The following is a 15,385-nucleotide window of genomic DNA, read 5'->3' on the forward strand; positions in this document are numbered from 1 at the left end:
AGTCCCGCCCCCGCGATCGAGTGGACGTGTTAGATCCGCCCCGCCCACAGTCCAAGCTCTGCCCCGCTCCCAGGTGGGGGGCGGGGTTCTCGTCTTAGCCCCACCCAGTGTACCCCTAGTCCCAGTCTTCCAGGCTCGGCACCGCCCCCGCTTGGGGGGCGTGTCCAGGGCGGGGCTGCCCCGTCTGGCTCAGACCAGCGCCGGCTTTAAGCTGCCGTAGTTGGAGTTCTCGGTGCTGTAGGCTTGTGGCACGCTGTAGATGCCTGACTCGGGTTTCCAGTGGGGGCCGCCCCAGGGCAGCTCCAGCGGGCAGAAACGGTCGAGCCGGCGGAGTGGGTGCAGCGGGGGGCCGTAGGATTCTTGAGCCAGAGACAGCGCCCCGCGGTGCGGCACGACTGGCATCACCGGACGGGCGCGGGGCACGCGGATTTTCGGCGGCCGGAGTGGCCGAGAGGAGCACGGACCGGGCGGCTGCTTCGGGCCGTGGCCCCAGGCCTGGGGCGTCTCCCCGAAGCTCCAGGAGGTCACCGAGTCCTTGCGAGGGTAGCCTGACAACTCCTTCCTGTCGGGGGTTGGGGTGGAGGCACGATGGGGAGGGCACAGCTAGATAGATCCTCGAGGACACATTTGTAGGAGTCAGGGACCCTTTAGGAAGCATGGGACTGGGGAGTCCTAGCCTGCATCCCTGGGTCCTCGAGGTATTTAAGGGCCTGGAATCTGGGACTTTCGCATCCTTGGATAAGAGTTATCTGGGGGACTCAAATACCAAAGGAGGCCCGCCCTAGACCCTCAGGGCCACGTCCCCAGATCCAGAACTCCTTCTTGGGCCGTTCTCAGGCTTCTTGTTCCTGAGAGTTGACACTAAGTATACCAGGGCGCTAAAAAAGGTAGGGGCTGGGTCTGAACTTCTGATTATTGCACGTGCAGGAGCTGAAGGCCGAGACTACTGAGTCAGAGACGGGGAGCCAACACCGGCGGGCTCGGCGTCCCACCAGCCTATGCGGGGGCTGTGCAGGGGGGGCGGTGCCAAGGGAGGACCCAGGCTCACTTCGAATAGGCCTGGAAGTCCCGGGCCGAAGTGGTCAGATAGAGCTGATGGCGGTCCAGGATGCCCTGGTCAGAAACAGTGAAAGGCCGGCCGGCCAGCTCTGGGTTCTTCGTCCAGGGGATTAGAGCCTGAGGAGGATCGCGGGAAGAGGGATGAGCAAGAAAGGTTTCATACCCCTTTTCATGCACTGTGCCCCAGACAGAATTCCTCTTCCTTCGGCCTCAACAGCGCAGGCCGACACCCGCCCCCAGAATCAGAATCCTTCCTGGCCAGTTGCACGCCAGTGCACTTCACCTTCGCTCCCCAAATCAGAACCCTTACTAGCCTCACCTGCAAAGTCCAAATACTTTCTGCCCGTCATCGGACACAAAGCCAAGCACCCAGTCACTAAAAAACTTTCCTTGCTCCTCCCCTAGATTCAAACCTTCTCGGTCCCGCCCCTGGAATTCAGCTGTGCCTCGGGCGACTATTACTCCTTACACCTCCCTAACAGGGGAAGCCAGCCCCGCCTTCCGCCCCAGACCGGCCTCGGAATATTCAAGCTCCGCCCACACGTACATTAGGCTACCTAGCTCCGCCCGCAGCCTCAGAACCGCCTCCTAGGCCCGCCCCAGGATTTACTAGCTGTGCCCCCAGCCTCAGAGCTGGGATTTCGGGCTTCCAGTCCCCTCCTCCTTCTGGCTCCGCCTCAAAAGGCCTAAGCCCCTTCCCCACTCAATGTAACCTCCAGATTCTGTCCCACTCTTTAGACCCCAGACTCAAAATTCCCTCAGACCCCGCCCCAGGGTCTCAAAGCTCTGCCAGATCCTGCCACTGCGGTCTTCTCTGCTACCTGGGAAGGGCCCCCTCGGTTGTGGTCCGCAAGCTCCAGGGGCTGGGGCCCGATGAAGGAGGTGGCGCCCCGGTCCAGGCTGGGCCAGCCGGTGTACTGAGCCCTCGTCTCACTGCACTGGTGCTTTGTGATCAGAGGGAGGCGCCAGCCGAGGTGTCTGAGCTGCAAGAAGACGACGCGGGGACCCAACATGAGGGCGCACGGGACTCCAGTGCGGTCCCCAGCCTTGTCTCCCGCGGACCTGGGCATCCCAGAACCTTACTTTTTCCGCTACATCCTTGATCCCCACAGTCCGCGAGCGATCCGCAGGTTCTGGGGCCTTGGGCTGCGCGTAGGGCCCGCCGTGGGTCTTGGGCACGTGAGCCGAGCCCGAGGTTGTCTCCCATCTGCTGGTGACCTCGTCGAAAGCCCAAATACGCAAATCCCGCTTTGCGGCCGGGGGCAGGAGCTCCGCGACCGTGGACTGAGGAGAAGGTGCAGGACGTCAGCTAAAAAGACTCAGGAGTCTCGTCCGCAAGCCCTGATCTTTCCCAGTCAGTCCCCAGCCCTTTCCTCCCGCCAGTTCCAGGCATCTGGGTTCCCTGACCCCTCCTCTCTCAGACCCAGTCCCTGGAACCCTCCTCCTTCTGTCAGACAGGACTCTAAGCCCGGAACCCCCTTTTCTCTCAGCAGGTGTCTGGATCCCCAAGCCCCTCCTTCAGTCTGGGCCCCCAGTCTCCTCTTGGCTAAGAGCCTAGGGTCCTCTCACCTGCACAGTGGGCGGGGGAAAGGGCACGGGCGGGATACAGTGGTGGGCGACGCCACTGCTGGTGAGATGCCAGCTGGGCTGGGATCCAGGCACCTCTGTCCCAGAGATGGGGGACCGTGGGGGACCGGAGCGCCGAGCTAGGGTCCGACCCGCCATGGTCCCACCCCCGCCCCGTAGCCTAGCAGGAGCCGGCTTGTTGTTGCTGTTGCCCCGGGTGACAGAACCCTCCCACCCTAAACCCAGCCATTGGAGGGCCTGCAGGCGTGCAGATGGATGGAGTGAGAAAGACACCCAGGCAGGAGGGAGGAGGATTTTGAGAGAGGAATACAGAGACCCCAAGAGGGGCACAAAAACTCAGAGAAATGCGGGGGTGGGGACGGAGACCCAGAGGGAGAGGAGGGCAGAAAGTGCGGGGGAGAGCAATAGAAGTCCAGAGTTCAGAGAGTTTGAGATCCAGAGACCCAGAGAGGGGGCAGCAGAGAGAGGGGGACAGAGACCTGGGGCGGGGGGTGGTCAGAGACCCAAAAATAGAGGAACAGAGGGAGAGGAGGGCAGAGCTACCCAGCGCATCAGGGCATCCATGAGAAACATCCCCCTTTCCTATAGGGTCCCGGCCCTCTTGGCCACCTCCTCCCTCTGCCAGGACAGCCCACCTCGGCAGCAGAGGGCAGGGGTGAGGGACTGGGTAACGATTTCCAGACTTCCCCAGGGCTCTCCCTCCCTCCCCGTGTGTGCTGAAGGACTCAGCATCAGCTTCGGCTTCTTCTGTCCTGCCTGCCTTTGATTTGGTTGAAAACTTCCACCTGGGTATGGGGGTGGGTGAAGAGGGAGGGACCCACGGGGAAATACTTAGCAATAAAGAGGTGGATGTGGAAAGAGCTTTGCTGAATGAGAAAGAAACACACAGGAATGGGTGAGACAGTGAGTGAGAAGCAGGGACAGAAAGAGAGCTAATGACCCAGAGATGATGGGACAGGAATTTAGACAGAGAGACAGCAAAGGAGGCGGCAGAAAAGAGAGCGGGAACCACAGACCCGGAACACAGAGATGTAGAAACAAGGGCAAAAGTGTGGTCTGTGTTTGCATGCGGCTATGGAATGGTAATATATGAAGGGGTGTCCTGAGGGTGTGGGGTCTACCCCTGACTTCTCTTGTCACTTCCTCACTTTAAAGCCCTTTTGGTCGAAGCCTCTGCCTCCTCAGTCCCCATTATCTCATCCCACCAACCCATTCTTCAGACAGGGAAAACTGAGGCTGCCTTCTGCAGCCTGGCCCAGGGTCCCACTGAGCGCCTCATTCAGGCTTCTGGGGCCACTTCTCCTGTTGGATTTTCCTGGCTCACTCTAGGCTGATCAGGGTCCAAATCACCCCTGATCCCAGCCAGGGGGCAGGCCAGTTGGTCAAAACCTCACGCTCTACTCAAGCTGGACAATGGTAAGGTCTATTTCTTCACTAGTATAGGGTAAAGGTTGGGACAGGGATGAGGGGTAGAAACCTGATGCCAACTCCCCACCAAGGCCAAACTCTTAAGCATCCTGACATCCTGTCATTCAACCTTGCTTGTGCTCCTGCTGTGATAGGTAGCTCACTACCTCAAAACAGAATATCTAAGTCAACACTTGCCCTATCTGACTAAGTAAGATTTCTCATTCGAACCCCAGCTCCCAACTAGTTGCCTACATGTTCCAGTTTTTATGCTCCCACACACACTTCTTGACATATCCCCTCCTTGTCACTCTCTCCAGGGTGGGCAAGGTGATGTCCTCTGAGATCGCATGGTCAGCAGCTTAGAAGCTGAGGGCCTCCAATGGTCAAATCCACCAGAGCTGATCTGACAAGTTGTGTATTAGAGCTCATAAACAGTAGGCACTCAGAAAATATTGGCTATCATCATCATCATCATTATTACCCTCAAGTTCATCCAAGAGAACTCCTATTCATCCTTCAAAACCCCATTTGGTTTCACCATCTGTCTTTCTTGCCCAGATTGAGCTCTCAAAATCAGAGAGCTGTGATTTTTGTGACCATTTGACGAGTTCCCAAACTGAGGCCTAGAGCAGCCAGGCCACCCCTGAGGTCTTTCAGCATCCAGCTCTCTTCTTCCTCTACCTGCCCAGTTCCCGGGCATGGGCCTCAGGCCCGGCCAGTCCGGCTGAGGAGCGTGCAGACACAGGCAGTGTCAATTCGAATCCATCGCCAGCCCACACGGCCCTGGGCATCGGTAGTCAATGCCCGCACGTAGGACTGCTTGGCCTTACACTCAGACACCCAGTGCCTCCGGTCCACACCCCGGCAGCCTCCTCCACCCCCACCGGGGCCACCTTCCCCAGCGCTGTCAGCCTTGCAGCGGGTTTCAAAGAAGTACTGGCGAAGGGGACTGCCGCCAGCCGCAGGCACCTCGCCCAGCACCTCCACCTCGCGCCCACGCAGGTCCACAGCAGTCCGGCGGTCTGTCACCCAGCCGCTGACTGCGTCACACACAGCCAGCTCTCCGCGGCGACTCGCTGGTGCTGTCTCACTCACCCCCCGCCGACTGCGGTTGGCCGGGCTGCCAGCTGGCTCCCCAAAGGCTCCAGCCTCCAGCAGGAAGAGCAGAGGGGGCCCAGCGGGGGTACCCCTGGACAGGGCTACTCGGGGGGACAAGAGGTCCCACTCGGGGACTGGAAATGGGGGCAGGGGTGAGGGTGAGGCGTGGGGCTCCATTGCGACACTGGGTAGGAGGAAAAGTAGGAGGATGGGGAGGGAGCCTGAGGGGTGGGGGAGCATCTCGCTGAGCACCTGAGGATAGAGAGAGGGAAGCTGGAATTAGAGAGAAGGATAATAACTTAGTGGTGGGGGCCGATGGGAACTCCAGGGGGACCTGTGTGCCAGAACCACAGGGAGGCGGTTCTGGCACTTGTTCTAGAACTTCGGGGGACCCTATATTCTAGGACTTCGATAATGCCCAACTTCTAGATTAATCATAATTAGTCTACTATTATTACTATTAATAGCCAACAAATGGGGAAATACAGGCAAATGGGGAAATACAGGCTCAGAGAGGTTAGTGACTTGCACCAGGTCACACAGCCAGCAAATGCCGGAAGTGGAACTTGAACCCTGTCCCAGCAACTCCACTCTGCCATCCTGTCTCTACAACCCCAAGGAACCCTAAGCCCTGCAGCCTGGAGGAGGTTTGAGTTTCCAAAATTCTGAGAAAGGTCATGTTCTGGAATCCTAGGGAGACCCAAGTTCAGCTTAAAACTGCCACTGTGAAGGCAAGACACTTCCTCTCAAGTGGGGCTTCAGTTTCCCTGTCCATGAAACTGGCCCAGGGCTGGGAGACACTGGCAGGGGTGTGGATATTGCAGTTTCTCTAGAACATTCTGGAAGCCTGTGGATTCTGGGAAAGGATGGCCTGGAGAGGACTGAGAAGAAGTGGGTGGTTACCAGACCTGTCAGCACCTCCTCCACCTCCGAGCTCCGGGATTGGGGGCCCCCAGGCTCCGGGGGGCCCCTGTGGGGGACGCAGGTGGCCCCCTCCTTCCTGACATCTCAGGAGAGGGAGGAGGCAACCACCTAGCAGAGGAAGGGAACAGGTAGGTTATAGAGGCAGGTGGAGGAGGGGGCCTGAACACTCCCCTTCTCAGTGTTCCTCTCAAAGTGTAGGGGACCAAGAGCCAATGCTGCATCCCCCTGCTAGAGGCCCCTGCCCTGCCCAGGTGATGGCTCCTGGATGGAAAGCAGATGGGGGGAGGAGAGGGGAGGGGAGACGCTGAGGATGGAGGCTGGAAAAGATTACATCCTCCTCAGCCCATTCATCTCTCAGACAGGGCAGGGGCGGGGCTGGCCTGGACACCCGGGTCCCTGAGGGCCCACACTTAAGAAGCCCCGGGTCCCCGAGGCTGCTTCCTGGAATGTTCTCTCCTCACAGGACAGGCCAGGGCCCGTCCAAGACTTCTACTGCACATACCTGGCGTGGCCGCCTGCCCTGGCTGGGAGATGGGGAAATGGGAAGGGGGAATTGTGAAGAGGGGCACATGCTGACCCAACCAGAACCCGGAGTGTAGGTTCCCAGCTGCCTCCTGCCTCAGATCTGGAGTCCTGGGCCCTAGCTGCCCCCTCCCTTAGGAGAACAGGCTCTCGCCCCCTCCTCACTCAGACCCAAGAGCCCCGGCCCCAGCTGCCTCCTCTTTCAGGAACTCAGGTCCCCAGCTCCTTCCCTCAGATGCGGGAGTCCAGGCCCCCAAATCCCTCTTCCTTCAAACCCAGGAGTCCGGACCCCCAGTGCCCTCCTCCTTCAGACCCTGGAGTTCTGGAGTTCAAGCTCCTTCCCAGGTACTCTGATATACGGACTCCCCGGCCCCCCCTCCCCCAGAAGGTTTAGCCAGGGGGTCCGGACTCCCTCTGGGACACTGCCCTCCTGCCTCAGTTTCCTCCGCCAAGCCCCGCCCCCGCCGGCCCCGCCCCCGCCCCCCCCCCCACCCGGGGGCAGGGCGACCCGGACGCCGGAATCCCGGGGGAGGAGGCGCGGAGGCTCTCACCTGGGGCGCACTCCTCGGCTCCCCCGGCTGCCCCTGGCGCGGCGGCGGCTCCTCCTCCTGCTCGCTGGCTGCAGGGACGCCCGCTCGCCCGCCGGCTCCTCGCGGCACAGGCTCCCGAGGGCCCGGGTCGGGGGCGGGGGCGGGGCGGCGCCCGACGGCGGAGGAGGGGCCGGGGGATCCCGCCTTCCACACGCGTGCCGAGACCTCGGAAGCCTGGCCTGGCTAGCTCAGCCCTCCGCCCGCCTCAGTCCCAGGAGGCCAGGCGCCAGCACCCCACTCCCTCCCTCAGACCCCGGAGTCCGGGTCCCCAGCCCCCTCCTCCCCCGGATCCAGGAGTCCAGGTCCCCCAGACCCCTCCTCCCGCAGACTCCGGAGTCCGGGCCCGCGCAGCTCCCGCCTCCTTCAGACTCAGGAGTCTGGACCCCCAGCCCCTTTCTTCCTCAGCTCCAGCCCCCTCCTCCCTCAGACCCAGGAGTCTGGGCCTGAGATTCCTTTGCGTTCTTTTGCCAGTGAAGTGTCAATCCCCGGGCAGATTCCCACCCTCCGCTCTCATCCCCAACTCTCCCGGGAGCTCCAGGCCAGACATTAACCAGCTGGGCTCGGGGAGTGATAAGGCCCGAGGCCCCGGGGAGACGCTGCGTGAGGGGGTCTCTCCCACATAAGTCCTCTCTGCTGGAATTTCCTGGGTGGGGACTGGGGAGAGGGTCTTGTCCTGAGTTCAGATAAGAGCAACTCAAGGTATTCTAGGACCCGGAGATAGACAAAGATATGATTTGGCAACAGAATGACCTGCTTAGAGAAAGAAAGTGAATAGTGACAGATGAAGGGAGGTGGGGGAAAGGCACAAAAATGGAGAGGAAAAGGGGACAGACTTCCAGAGAAAGAGGGAGACAGAAACCCAGAGAGAGAGAGAGAAGACACAGATGCAGAGAGAGGGGACAGACATGCTGAGAAAAGGGGACAGAACCCCACAAGGGGGACAGAGACCCAGAGAAAGAGAGACCTTAAGACAGACGGAGATCGGACAGGAGTTGGAGTCCTGGGACAGACTTAACGCTTCACCCCTCCCCTGGAGCTATTTTCAGGAGGAAAGCCGACACCCGCCTTCGTGGAGGGGGGGGAGTGGTCATCCCGTACCCCTCCCTCAGCCTAAATATAGCATGGCAAGGTGGCGGGAAGGGTGTCCCCGGATTAGGGTGTTCCCCTCACCTCTCCCCATCCGAGCCAAGGCCACATAGAAAAGGCTGCTGCGGTTGTTTATTGGGGTGGAGGAGGGGCGCTTCCAGTCTTTGAGTGTCCACTCAGGTCACTTCCCTGACCTCGCCATGCTTCCCATACCCCTAAGCACCGAACATGCCCCACCCCCTACCAGAGGAACTTATGCAACTTTCAGTCTCTGATGGGGTAATAGGGGTGAGTTTTCAAAGAGTAATGGGAAACAGTTTCCATCTCCCCTCTCTCCTTGGGTCTCTGTCCCCCTCTCTCTGTATCCCTCTCCTCTCTGTCTGGGTCCCTGTCCCTCTCTCTTCTCTGGATCTCTGGCCCCTCTCTGGTCTCTTCCTCCTTCTATGGGTCTTTGTCCGCCCCTCCTGTCTCTTACCCCCTCCCAGACCTCTGCCCCTCTTCTCTCCTGCTCCCCTCCTCCCTTGGGTATCTCTGTCCTCTCTGCACGTGTCTCTTCTCTTTGGGTCCCTGTGCTGGCTCTGTGCCTGCCTCCCAGACTCTGCCCTGTGTCTGTCACTGTGAGGGGGGTCTGTCTCCATTTCTTTTCCAAATGTGCCTTTCTCTCCATTTCGGAGAGAAGTGTTATATTATTAAAGGTTACATTTTTTTCAACCTTTATCAAAACACTTCTCACAGTCTGTACCTTCTTCTATCTCTCTGTGTAAAAAGGTGGTTGGATTAAATCAGGGGTTTCCAAACGGAATTTGTTAGCCACATTCTGAGTTGTCAAGAGAGACTCCTCAAACCAGTTCACACCCTCCGATGCATCACACTGGTGCTCCTAAGTAAGATTTCATTTGACCAAAAAAGAAAGGGGGGTGGTTTCCTAACTAAAAATAACAACAACAACTCTCTGTAAACCACTGGATGGATTTTAATAAATTAATACAAGTACTTTGAAAGTTACGTGGCACATAGGCAGCCCTATATATGTGAGTGACGTAACCATCCTCCTCTTCTTCCTCCTCCAAATGCCCTTTTAGTACTGAAAGACCTCTGACCTTGGGTAACCCCCTCCCCTCTGAGCCTTAGTTTCCTCATTTGTGAGAAATGAGGCTGTTAGACTCGGGAAGTCCTGTGCAGACCAGCAGGCTGATGGGGACATGTAGGGTCAAGCAGCAGGCCACAAGTCCAGCCCCCCCATCCCTCCCCGGGGACAAGCCACGCGACCTTGGGAAGCCACACCCATGCTCTGAGACACTGCTTTCTCCCCAGGAAGATAGAGTGGGCCCTGCAGTTTGTCTGACACACTTCTTGAGCTGCGGGAGGTTAGGGTGGTGCGTCCTGATTTGGGATCCCTTTGTGATTCCATGGCATACACTGTGCATCTCTCTCAGGTTCAGGGGCACTGACTTTTTCTGCCTTTTTCTTTTTTGGTTCTCTTTCTCTGGGGTGCTCTGGTCTCTTTCCAACTCTGGGTCTCTGTCCCTCTCTCTCTGGGTGCCTGATACCTGCCCCCTCTGGGTCTCTGTTTCCCCCTCTCTTTGGGTCTTTTTCCCCTCTTGGGGTTTCTTTCTCTTTCTTTCTCTGGGTCTCTATCCCTCCCCAGCTCTCTGTCCCCCTCCCTTGGGTTTCTATCCCCCCATCATGTCTGAACAGAGTACAGTTTCTCCCCCTTTCCCCTTCCCTTGTGGCTCTGATCTCCATGTCTGGAAGGAAAACTCCAAGGGAAGACAGATAGAGGAGGGGTTTGAATGGCAAAACAAAGCAGGTGTGGGGTAAATGTAAGGGGCATCTACATCTTCCAAGTTCACCCAGAAGCTTTCTGTGTGACCAACTGAATCTACAGATACAGAACCTAGCCCTGCCCCTTATAGGGATGACACGGGGCAAGCCAGTTCAGTTGGTCTCCTAGAGTCCACATAGCACATTCACTCCTTGACACATGATTCCTTCCCAGTGCTGTTATCCTTGGGTCCTGGCGCTACCATTAAATGCAAAACAAACCAGCATGGCCCTGTGGTGCTCATACATACAGTCCAACTCAACCCAACGTTCCTACAGGACTCAGGGACGCAACTTGATGTAACCCAAACCAAACAGTTGTATGACCCAACTGAACTGGTCCTACGAGGTTCACATGATTATACAACTCATTACGACTCAACTCATTGTAGCCCCGACAAACTTCTAGCCACATAACTCTACACAATTCAACACAACAGAACCCTGAAAGACTCCTATGCTCATACATTCCAACCCAACTTAACCTCATATAACCTAGAAAGCTCACATTCTATCACATGACTCTTCGTATTTCTACATGACTCACAAGTTCACAGAACTTAAAATAACATGGCCCTAGAAGAATCACAAAGCCACGCAGTTTCCAGTGTCTCAACCCAACTCTCCAGCACCATGCATGAACACACAATCAGTCCCAACAGTGCCATGGGTGACCACCTTACTTGATCCAACATGGCCCTAGGGGACTCATAAAACCACAGAATCCTGCATAATGCAGTTGGACAAGACTCACCTACATTCGTAACCCAACCCGATCCAACACAGAACTAAGAAACTCACAAAATTATGTGACAAAACCTATCTCAATACCCCAAGCTTTGCACAACCCAATGCAATACAAACCGATGGAGCCTCCCCCTCAAATCAGCATAACCCATTGCCATTCACTGTCACCTAAGGAGGTACCCACAGGGGCTACCAATCCACAACTCAAGACCCAATAAGACTTAGTGTTCCCCAACCCATTACCACTTAACTTAGTTCTTCCTAAACCCGACACCCTCCCCCCAACTTTCCTTCCTCCCTTCCCTCCCTCCCTCCCTCCAAGGAAATGTGAGGTTCTGCAGACCTCAACTGTCCCTCACACTTCGGTGACCATGTGTTTCCCAGGGGGAGGCCAGAGGAGTGTATGTGGGAGCTCAGGAACCTCTCGATCCACAAACCCCCCATTGACCTTGCCCTCCAGTGGGCAACAGGGCTGCGTGTCCACATGGCTGTACATCCCGGCCTCTTCGTCATCTGTCTCCCGGTGGTAAAAGTAGCTGAAGTTGGAGACAATGACTGGCACAGGTAGGGAAATGGTCAGCACGCCGGCAATGGCGCACAGAGAGCCCACTATCTTGCCGCCCACAGTGACAGGCGCCATGTCTCCATAGCCAACTGTGGTCATAGTGACCACCGCCCACCAGAAGGACTCAGGGATGCTGGTGAAATGGGACTCTGCCCGGTCGGCCTCGGCAAAGTAGACTGCGCTGGAGAAGAGGACCACACCAATGAAAAGGAAGAAGATGAGGAGGCCCAGCTCTCGCATGGAGGCTCTTAAGGTCTGGCCCAAGATCTGCAGGCCCTTTGAGTGCCGGGACAGCTTGAAGATGCGGAAGACGCGTACCAGTCGGATGACTCGCAGGATGGCCAGTGACATGGCTGGCTGGCCCACCCCCCGCTGCCGGGCCAGCTCGGTACCCAGTGCCACAAAGTAAGGCAGGATGGCCACGAAATCGATGAGGTTCATCACGTTCTTGAAGAAGGCTGTCTTGCTTGGGCAGGACGCCAGGCGCACCAGCAGCTCCAAGGAGAACCAACAGATGCACAGCGTCTCCACCACAAAGAACGGGTCATCGAAGGGCAAGCGAGGTGGGAGTCCAGGCACTGGGCTGGAGCCGTTCAGCCGAGCCGGAAACTGCAGAGAGGAAGGGGTTCAGGGAGGACCATGCCAGGGCTGGGACGCACTGGAATGGCCATATTTGCTGTTTAAATATTCAACTACTTCTTTACAAATTGGTCAATAGCTGCTGCCCCCAGAACCCCGGTGACCTAGCTGTAGTACACTCCTTCTCGGGACCCGCAGGGAAGGCTGACTTTAGGGTCCCTGATCCTTCATTGGCAGGGCCTCCTGAAATAATGCTTGAGTAGGGCTCAATCTCTTCCCTCCCAAAATCCCGCCCCCAGAGTTGAATTTCCAGTTGGGGAGGGTCCCCATCCTAGCCCCACTCCCTTGTGCCCTGCCCTCCCCAAACCCAGCCTGGACCATAATGGTTAAAGACCTTATCTTTATGCCAAAACCCGGGCCCCTCCCCTCACGGCCCTCAGCTCAACTTTCTTTATGATGGATTCCTTTTGCCCCAATCCTCAGGCCCCACCCCTCGATCTGCAGCTCCCTCGGCGGCTTTCTTGAGGTCCCAGATCTCACTACCTCCAGCCCATCCTTCCCATTGGTTACTGCCAGCCGTATAGACCCCCGATTTTTCAGTCTCGCCTTATCCCTCAGTTTTGATTTCTTAATACACCTGTCCTCCTGTGTTCCTGCCCTCCAAAAGCCGGGCTTCTCACCTACCTCAGCGCACGCCTTCTGATAAGGCAGATCCTCCTACTCAGATCCTCAGGCCCCGCCCCATTAAGCTATACCTTTCCCGCCCCCAGCCCAGGATTTAATGTAGAGTCCCCTGGTCTGGTGCCGTCCCCGGCTTGCCCACCTCTCACAGGCCTTTGCCCACCTTTGATTCGTCAGGTCTTCCAACCAGGCCCCCAATGCCTTGCCCATCCACAGCCAGGCCCCACCTTCCTGAGAGGCCCCACCTCCCAGTGCCCCTTACCCCACCTTATGATTGGCCAGGACCCCGTGGACCTCGTCCAGCTCCTCCCAAACCCCGCCTCTCCACACGCAGGCCCCGCCCCCTCACCGGGCCAGCTGCAGCCACCGCGGCGAGCCCCGAGTTGTCGCGGTCGTCGCGGAAGTCGGGCAGCGTCTCGAGGCAGAAGACGACGATAGAGACGAGGATAACGAGCACTGAGACAACGGCGAGCACGCGCGCGGCCTGCGAGCTCTCGGGGAACTCGAAGAGCAGCCAAAGCTGGCGCGCGAAGGCGCGGCGGGGCAGGGGGCGCTCCGATGGCAAGGGGCAGCCCTCATCCTCGCGCAGGCGCGCTAGCGCCGCGGCGCCCAGCCCATAGAAGGCCACCTCCTCCAGGAAGACGTCGAGCGGCACGTGCGCCGGCCGCCGCAGGCGCCCGCCGGACTGGTAGTAATAGAGCACCGCGTCGAAGCTGGGCCGGTGCCTGTCGAAGAAGTACTCGCGGCGCGCGCCGTCGTAGAAACGGCTGCGGCGCACCGGGTCCCCGAGCAGCGTGTCCGGGAAGCGGCCCAGCGTGCGCGCCCGGGTCTCGAAGCGCAGCCCAGCTACGTTGAGCACCACTCGCTCGCAGCAGCCGCACGGCGGCGGGCACCCGGGTTCCATGGCGCGCGCAGCCCCGGCGACCCGCGGACGAACGTGTGGCCCCCGACGCCCGACCCGGCCCGGCCCCGCCTCGGCCGCCGCCGCCCCAGCCGCCCCAGCCGCCCCAGCCTGGTGTCCGGTGTCCACGCGTAAAAATAGCCCGGCCGTGCGGCCAGGGCGCGGGGGAGGGGTCGCCATGACCCCGGCGGGGCAGAGGGCGTTCGGGCGCCCTCTGCCGGGGCGCCCGCCCTTTACCCCCAGGCGACGCGGCGCTGCGCTTTCTCGGGGTCCACCTGGCCTTCCGGATTCCTTTCCCTCTGTCTCTCCATCGCCTGAGATCTCTGTCCTGCGTCTCTCTGGGTTTCCGTGTATGTCTCTCGTCTATGTTTTTATGAGTATCTGAGCCGCTCTGTTGGAGTCACAAATTTCCATCTCTTTGTCTCTCTCTCTCGTTCTTTTGTATGTCTCTGTGTCTGGCTGTCTTCACTTTGGGCCTCTGTATCTCTGATCTCGGGGTTGTATCTCTGAGTATCTCTATGGGTCATTTATCTCTGAGCTTTGCCGTTCTAGGGTCATCTGTGTCTGGGGATTCCCGTCAGTCTCTGTGTCTTGGTCTCTCCGAGTCTCCGTCTTCCTTTTGATTCTTGTATCTCTATCTCTGTTTATTTCTTGTCTCTCTTGGTCTCTGTCTTTCCTCTCTGTCTGGGTCTCTCCACTTCTTGTCTCTCTGGGTCTCTTCTCTCTCATTACCTCTCAGCCCGCTGTGTCTCTGTCCCTGGGATTCTCTGGGTCTCCCCTTAGGGTATCTTTCTTTCCCTGTTTCTCTGAATTACTGCAAGTCTCTATCTCAGGGCCTCTGGAGGACCGAGCCTCTCCCGAGTCATATCTCTGAATCTCTCTCTGACATTCACCCTAGGTTGTCTCTGCCGTTGTCCTGGTGGTTTCCGCATCCTGGGGATGCTAAAGCAGCTCTAAACCCTGAGCATGTGTCCCCCACACGGGGTCCCCTCGCTCGGGTTGCCCCTACCCCCACCCCCCCGGGTCTCCACCTGGATTCTCTGCCAGACTTTCTTAGACCCAGCAAGGCCTGAGCTGCAGCCCTGAATAGTGCAAAAGGAGGCCAGGCCTGCCAAGAACAGGTCAGGGGTGGGCTAGGGAAATGCCGCAGGGTCACTCGAAGGGACCAAAGGACAGACAGACGATGGCCTTCCAGCCACCGGTGTCCTATGACACGGGGTAAAAATAGCCCCATCCGATGTGCTTGGCGGGAAGTCGTGGGGATTGGACACCCGGACTCCAGGGAATGAGGCCCCGGGCGCCCTCTGCTGGGGGAGTAGAGAGAGACACTAAAGGTTTTAACCCCCTAGGAATTCTGGCACTCTTTCTCTTCCTGTCTACAATTTCTTTCTGGGATGCTATGTCACCATCCATCTGGATTTCTGTTTCCCTCTCTCTGTGTCTATGTCCCTTTCTTTCATGGTCTTTGGCCCTACCCGTGTCTGGGTCTCTGTCTCCCCATCTCTCTGGCCTTTTCCCTTCTTTCTGGTCTCCTTTCTTCTCTTTTTTTTCTCATTCTCAGAGCCCACAGAGATCCCTCTTTGTGGGTTTCTGAATGCTCTGTGTGCACCGATCTCGCCTCCTCCCTGCAGCCCTATCTCTTAACACCTTCCTACCACTGAGCCTGGAGGTGGGCACTCCTTCTTGCCACTTCCAGACAATTCTCCCTCCTTCAGCTCCTTTGAAGCTCAAGTTATCCATGGACACCTCTTCCCAGCCTTCCCTAAAGAACTCATCCCTTTCCCTTCTGCCCACTCCCACTCTTTCATGGAA

At 58.1% G+C, this 15,385-nt stretch overlaps 3 protein-coding genes across 3 annotated transcripts; all 3 read right to left on the minus strand.

The window, feature by feature from the left end:
• Positions 1-109: 109 nt before the first annotated feature.
• Positions 110-2,791, minus strand: SAXO3 (stabilizer of axonemal microtubules 3). Its single transcript, XM_057534890.1, has 5 exons — positions 2,629-2,791; positions 2,143-2,343; positions 1,881-2,042; positions 1,049-1,176; positions 110-562 (listed from the first exon to the last, which is right to left on the minus strand). Exons 1-5 carry the CDS (start codon positions 2,782-2,784, stop codon positions 190-192), a joined length of 1,020 nt encoding a protein of 339 aa, XP_057390873.1. The 5' UTR covers positions 2,785-2,791; the 3' UTR covers positions 110-189.
• A 1,676-nt stretch (positions 2,792-4,467) lies between these two features.
• On the minus strand, positions 4,468-7,344 carry NTF4 (neurotrophin 4). The gene is made up of 3 exons (XM_057534669.1): positions 7,152-7,344; positions 6,063-6,186; positions 4,468-5,406 (listed from the first exon to the last, which is right to left on the minus strand). Exon 3 carries the CDS (start codon positions 5,392-5,394, stop codon positions 4,762-4,764), a length of 633 nt encoding a protein of 210 aa, XP_057390652.1. The 5' UTR covers positions 5,395-5,406; positions 6,063-6,186; positions 7,152-7,344; the 3' UTR covers positions 4,468-4,761.
• A 3,824-nt stretch (positions 7,345-11,168) lies between these two features.
• On the minus strand, positions 11,169-13,649 carry KCNA7 (potassium voltage-gated channel subfamily A member 7). The gene is made up of 2 exons (XM_007168269.2): positions 13,022-13,649; positions 11,169-12,021 (listed from the first exon to the last, which is right to left on the minus strand). The coding sequence occupies exons 1-2, from the start codon at positions 13,574-13,576 to the stop codon at positions 11,203-11,205; spliced, it is 1,374 nt and encodes a 457-aa protein (XP_007168331.2). The 5' UTR covers positions 13,577-13,649; the 3' UTR covers positions 11,169-11,202.
• Between the last annotated feature and the right edge of the window lie 1,736 nt (positions 13,650-15,385).

This window comes from Balaenoptera acutorostrata, chromosome 19, assembly GCF_949987535.1.
Source record: "Balaenoptera acutorostrata chromosome 19, mBalAcu1.1, whole genome shotgun sequence".
NCBI classification, from domain to species: domain Eukaryota; kingdom Metazoa; phylum Chordata; class Mammalia; order Artiodactyla; family Balaenopteridae; genus Balaenoptera; species Balaenoptera acutorostrata.

Coding starts and splice junctions, on each gene's coding strand:
- KCNA7 (XM_007168269.2), bottom strand. CDS start 13,576: ATGGAACCCGGGTGCCCGCCGCCGTGCGGCTGCTGCGAGCGAGTGGTG. Junction 12,022..13,021: donor CGGTGGCTGCAGCTGGCCCG/GTGAGGGGGCGG, acceptor TCCTCTCTGCAG/TTTCCGGCTCGGCTGAACGG.
- SAXO3 (XM_057534890.1), bottom strand. CDS start 2,784: ATGGCGGGTCGGACCCTAGCTCGGCGCTCCGGTCCCCCACGGTCCCCC. Junction 2,344..2,628: donor TTCCCCCGCCCACTGTGCAG/GTGAGAGGACCC, acceptor CCTTCTCCTCAG/TCCACGGTCGCGGAGCTCCT. Junction 563..1,048: donor GACTTCCAGGCCTATTCGAA/GTGAGCCTGGGT, acceptor AACCCCCGACAG/GAAGGAGTTGTCAGGCTACC.
- NTF4 (XM_057534669.1), bottom strand. CDS start 5,394: ATGCTCCCCCACCCCTCAGGCTCCCTCCCCATCCTCCTACTTTTCCTC.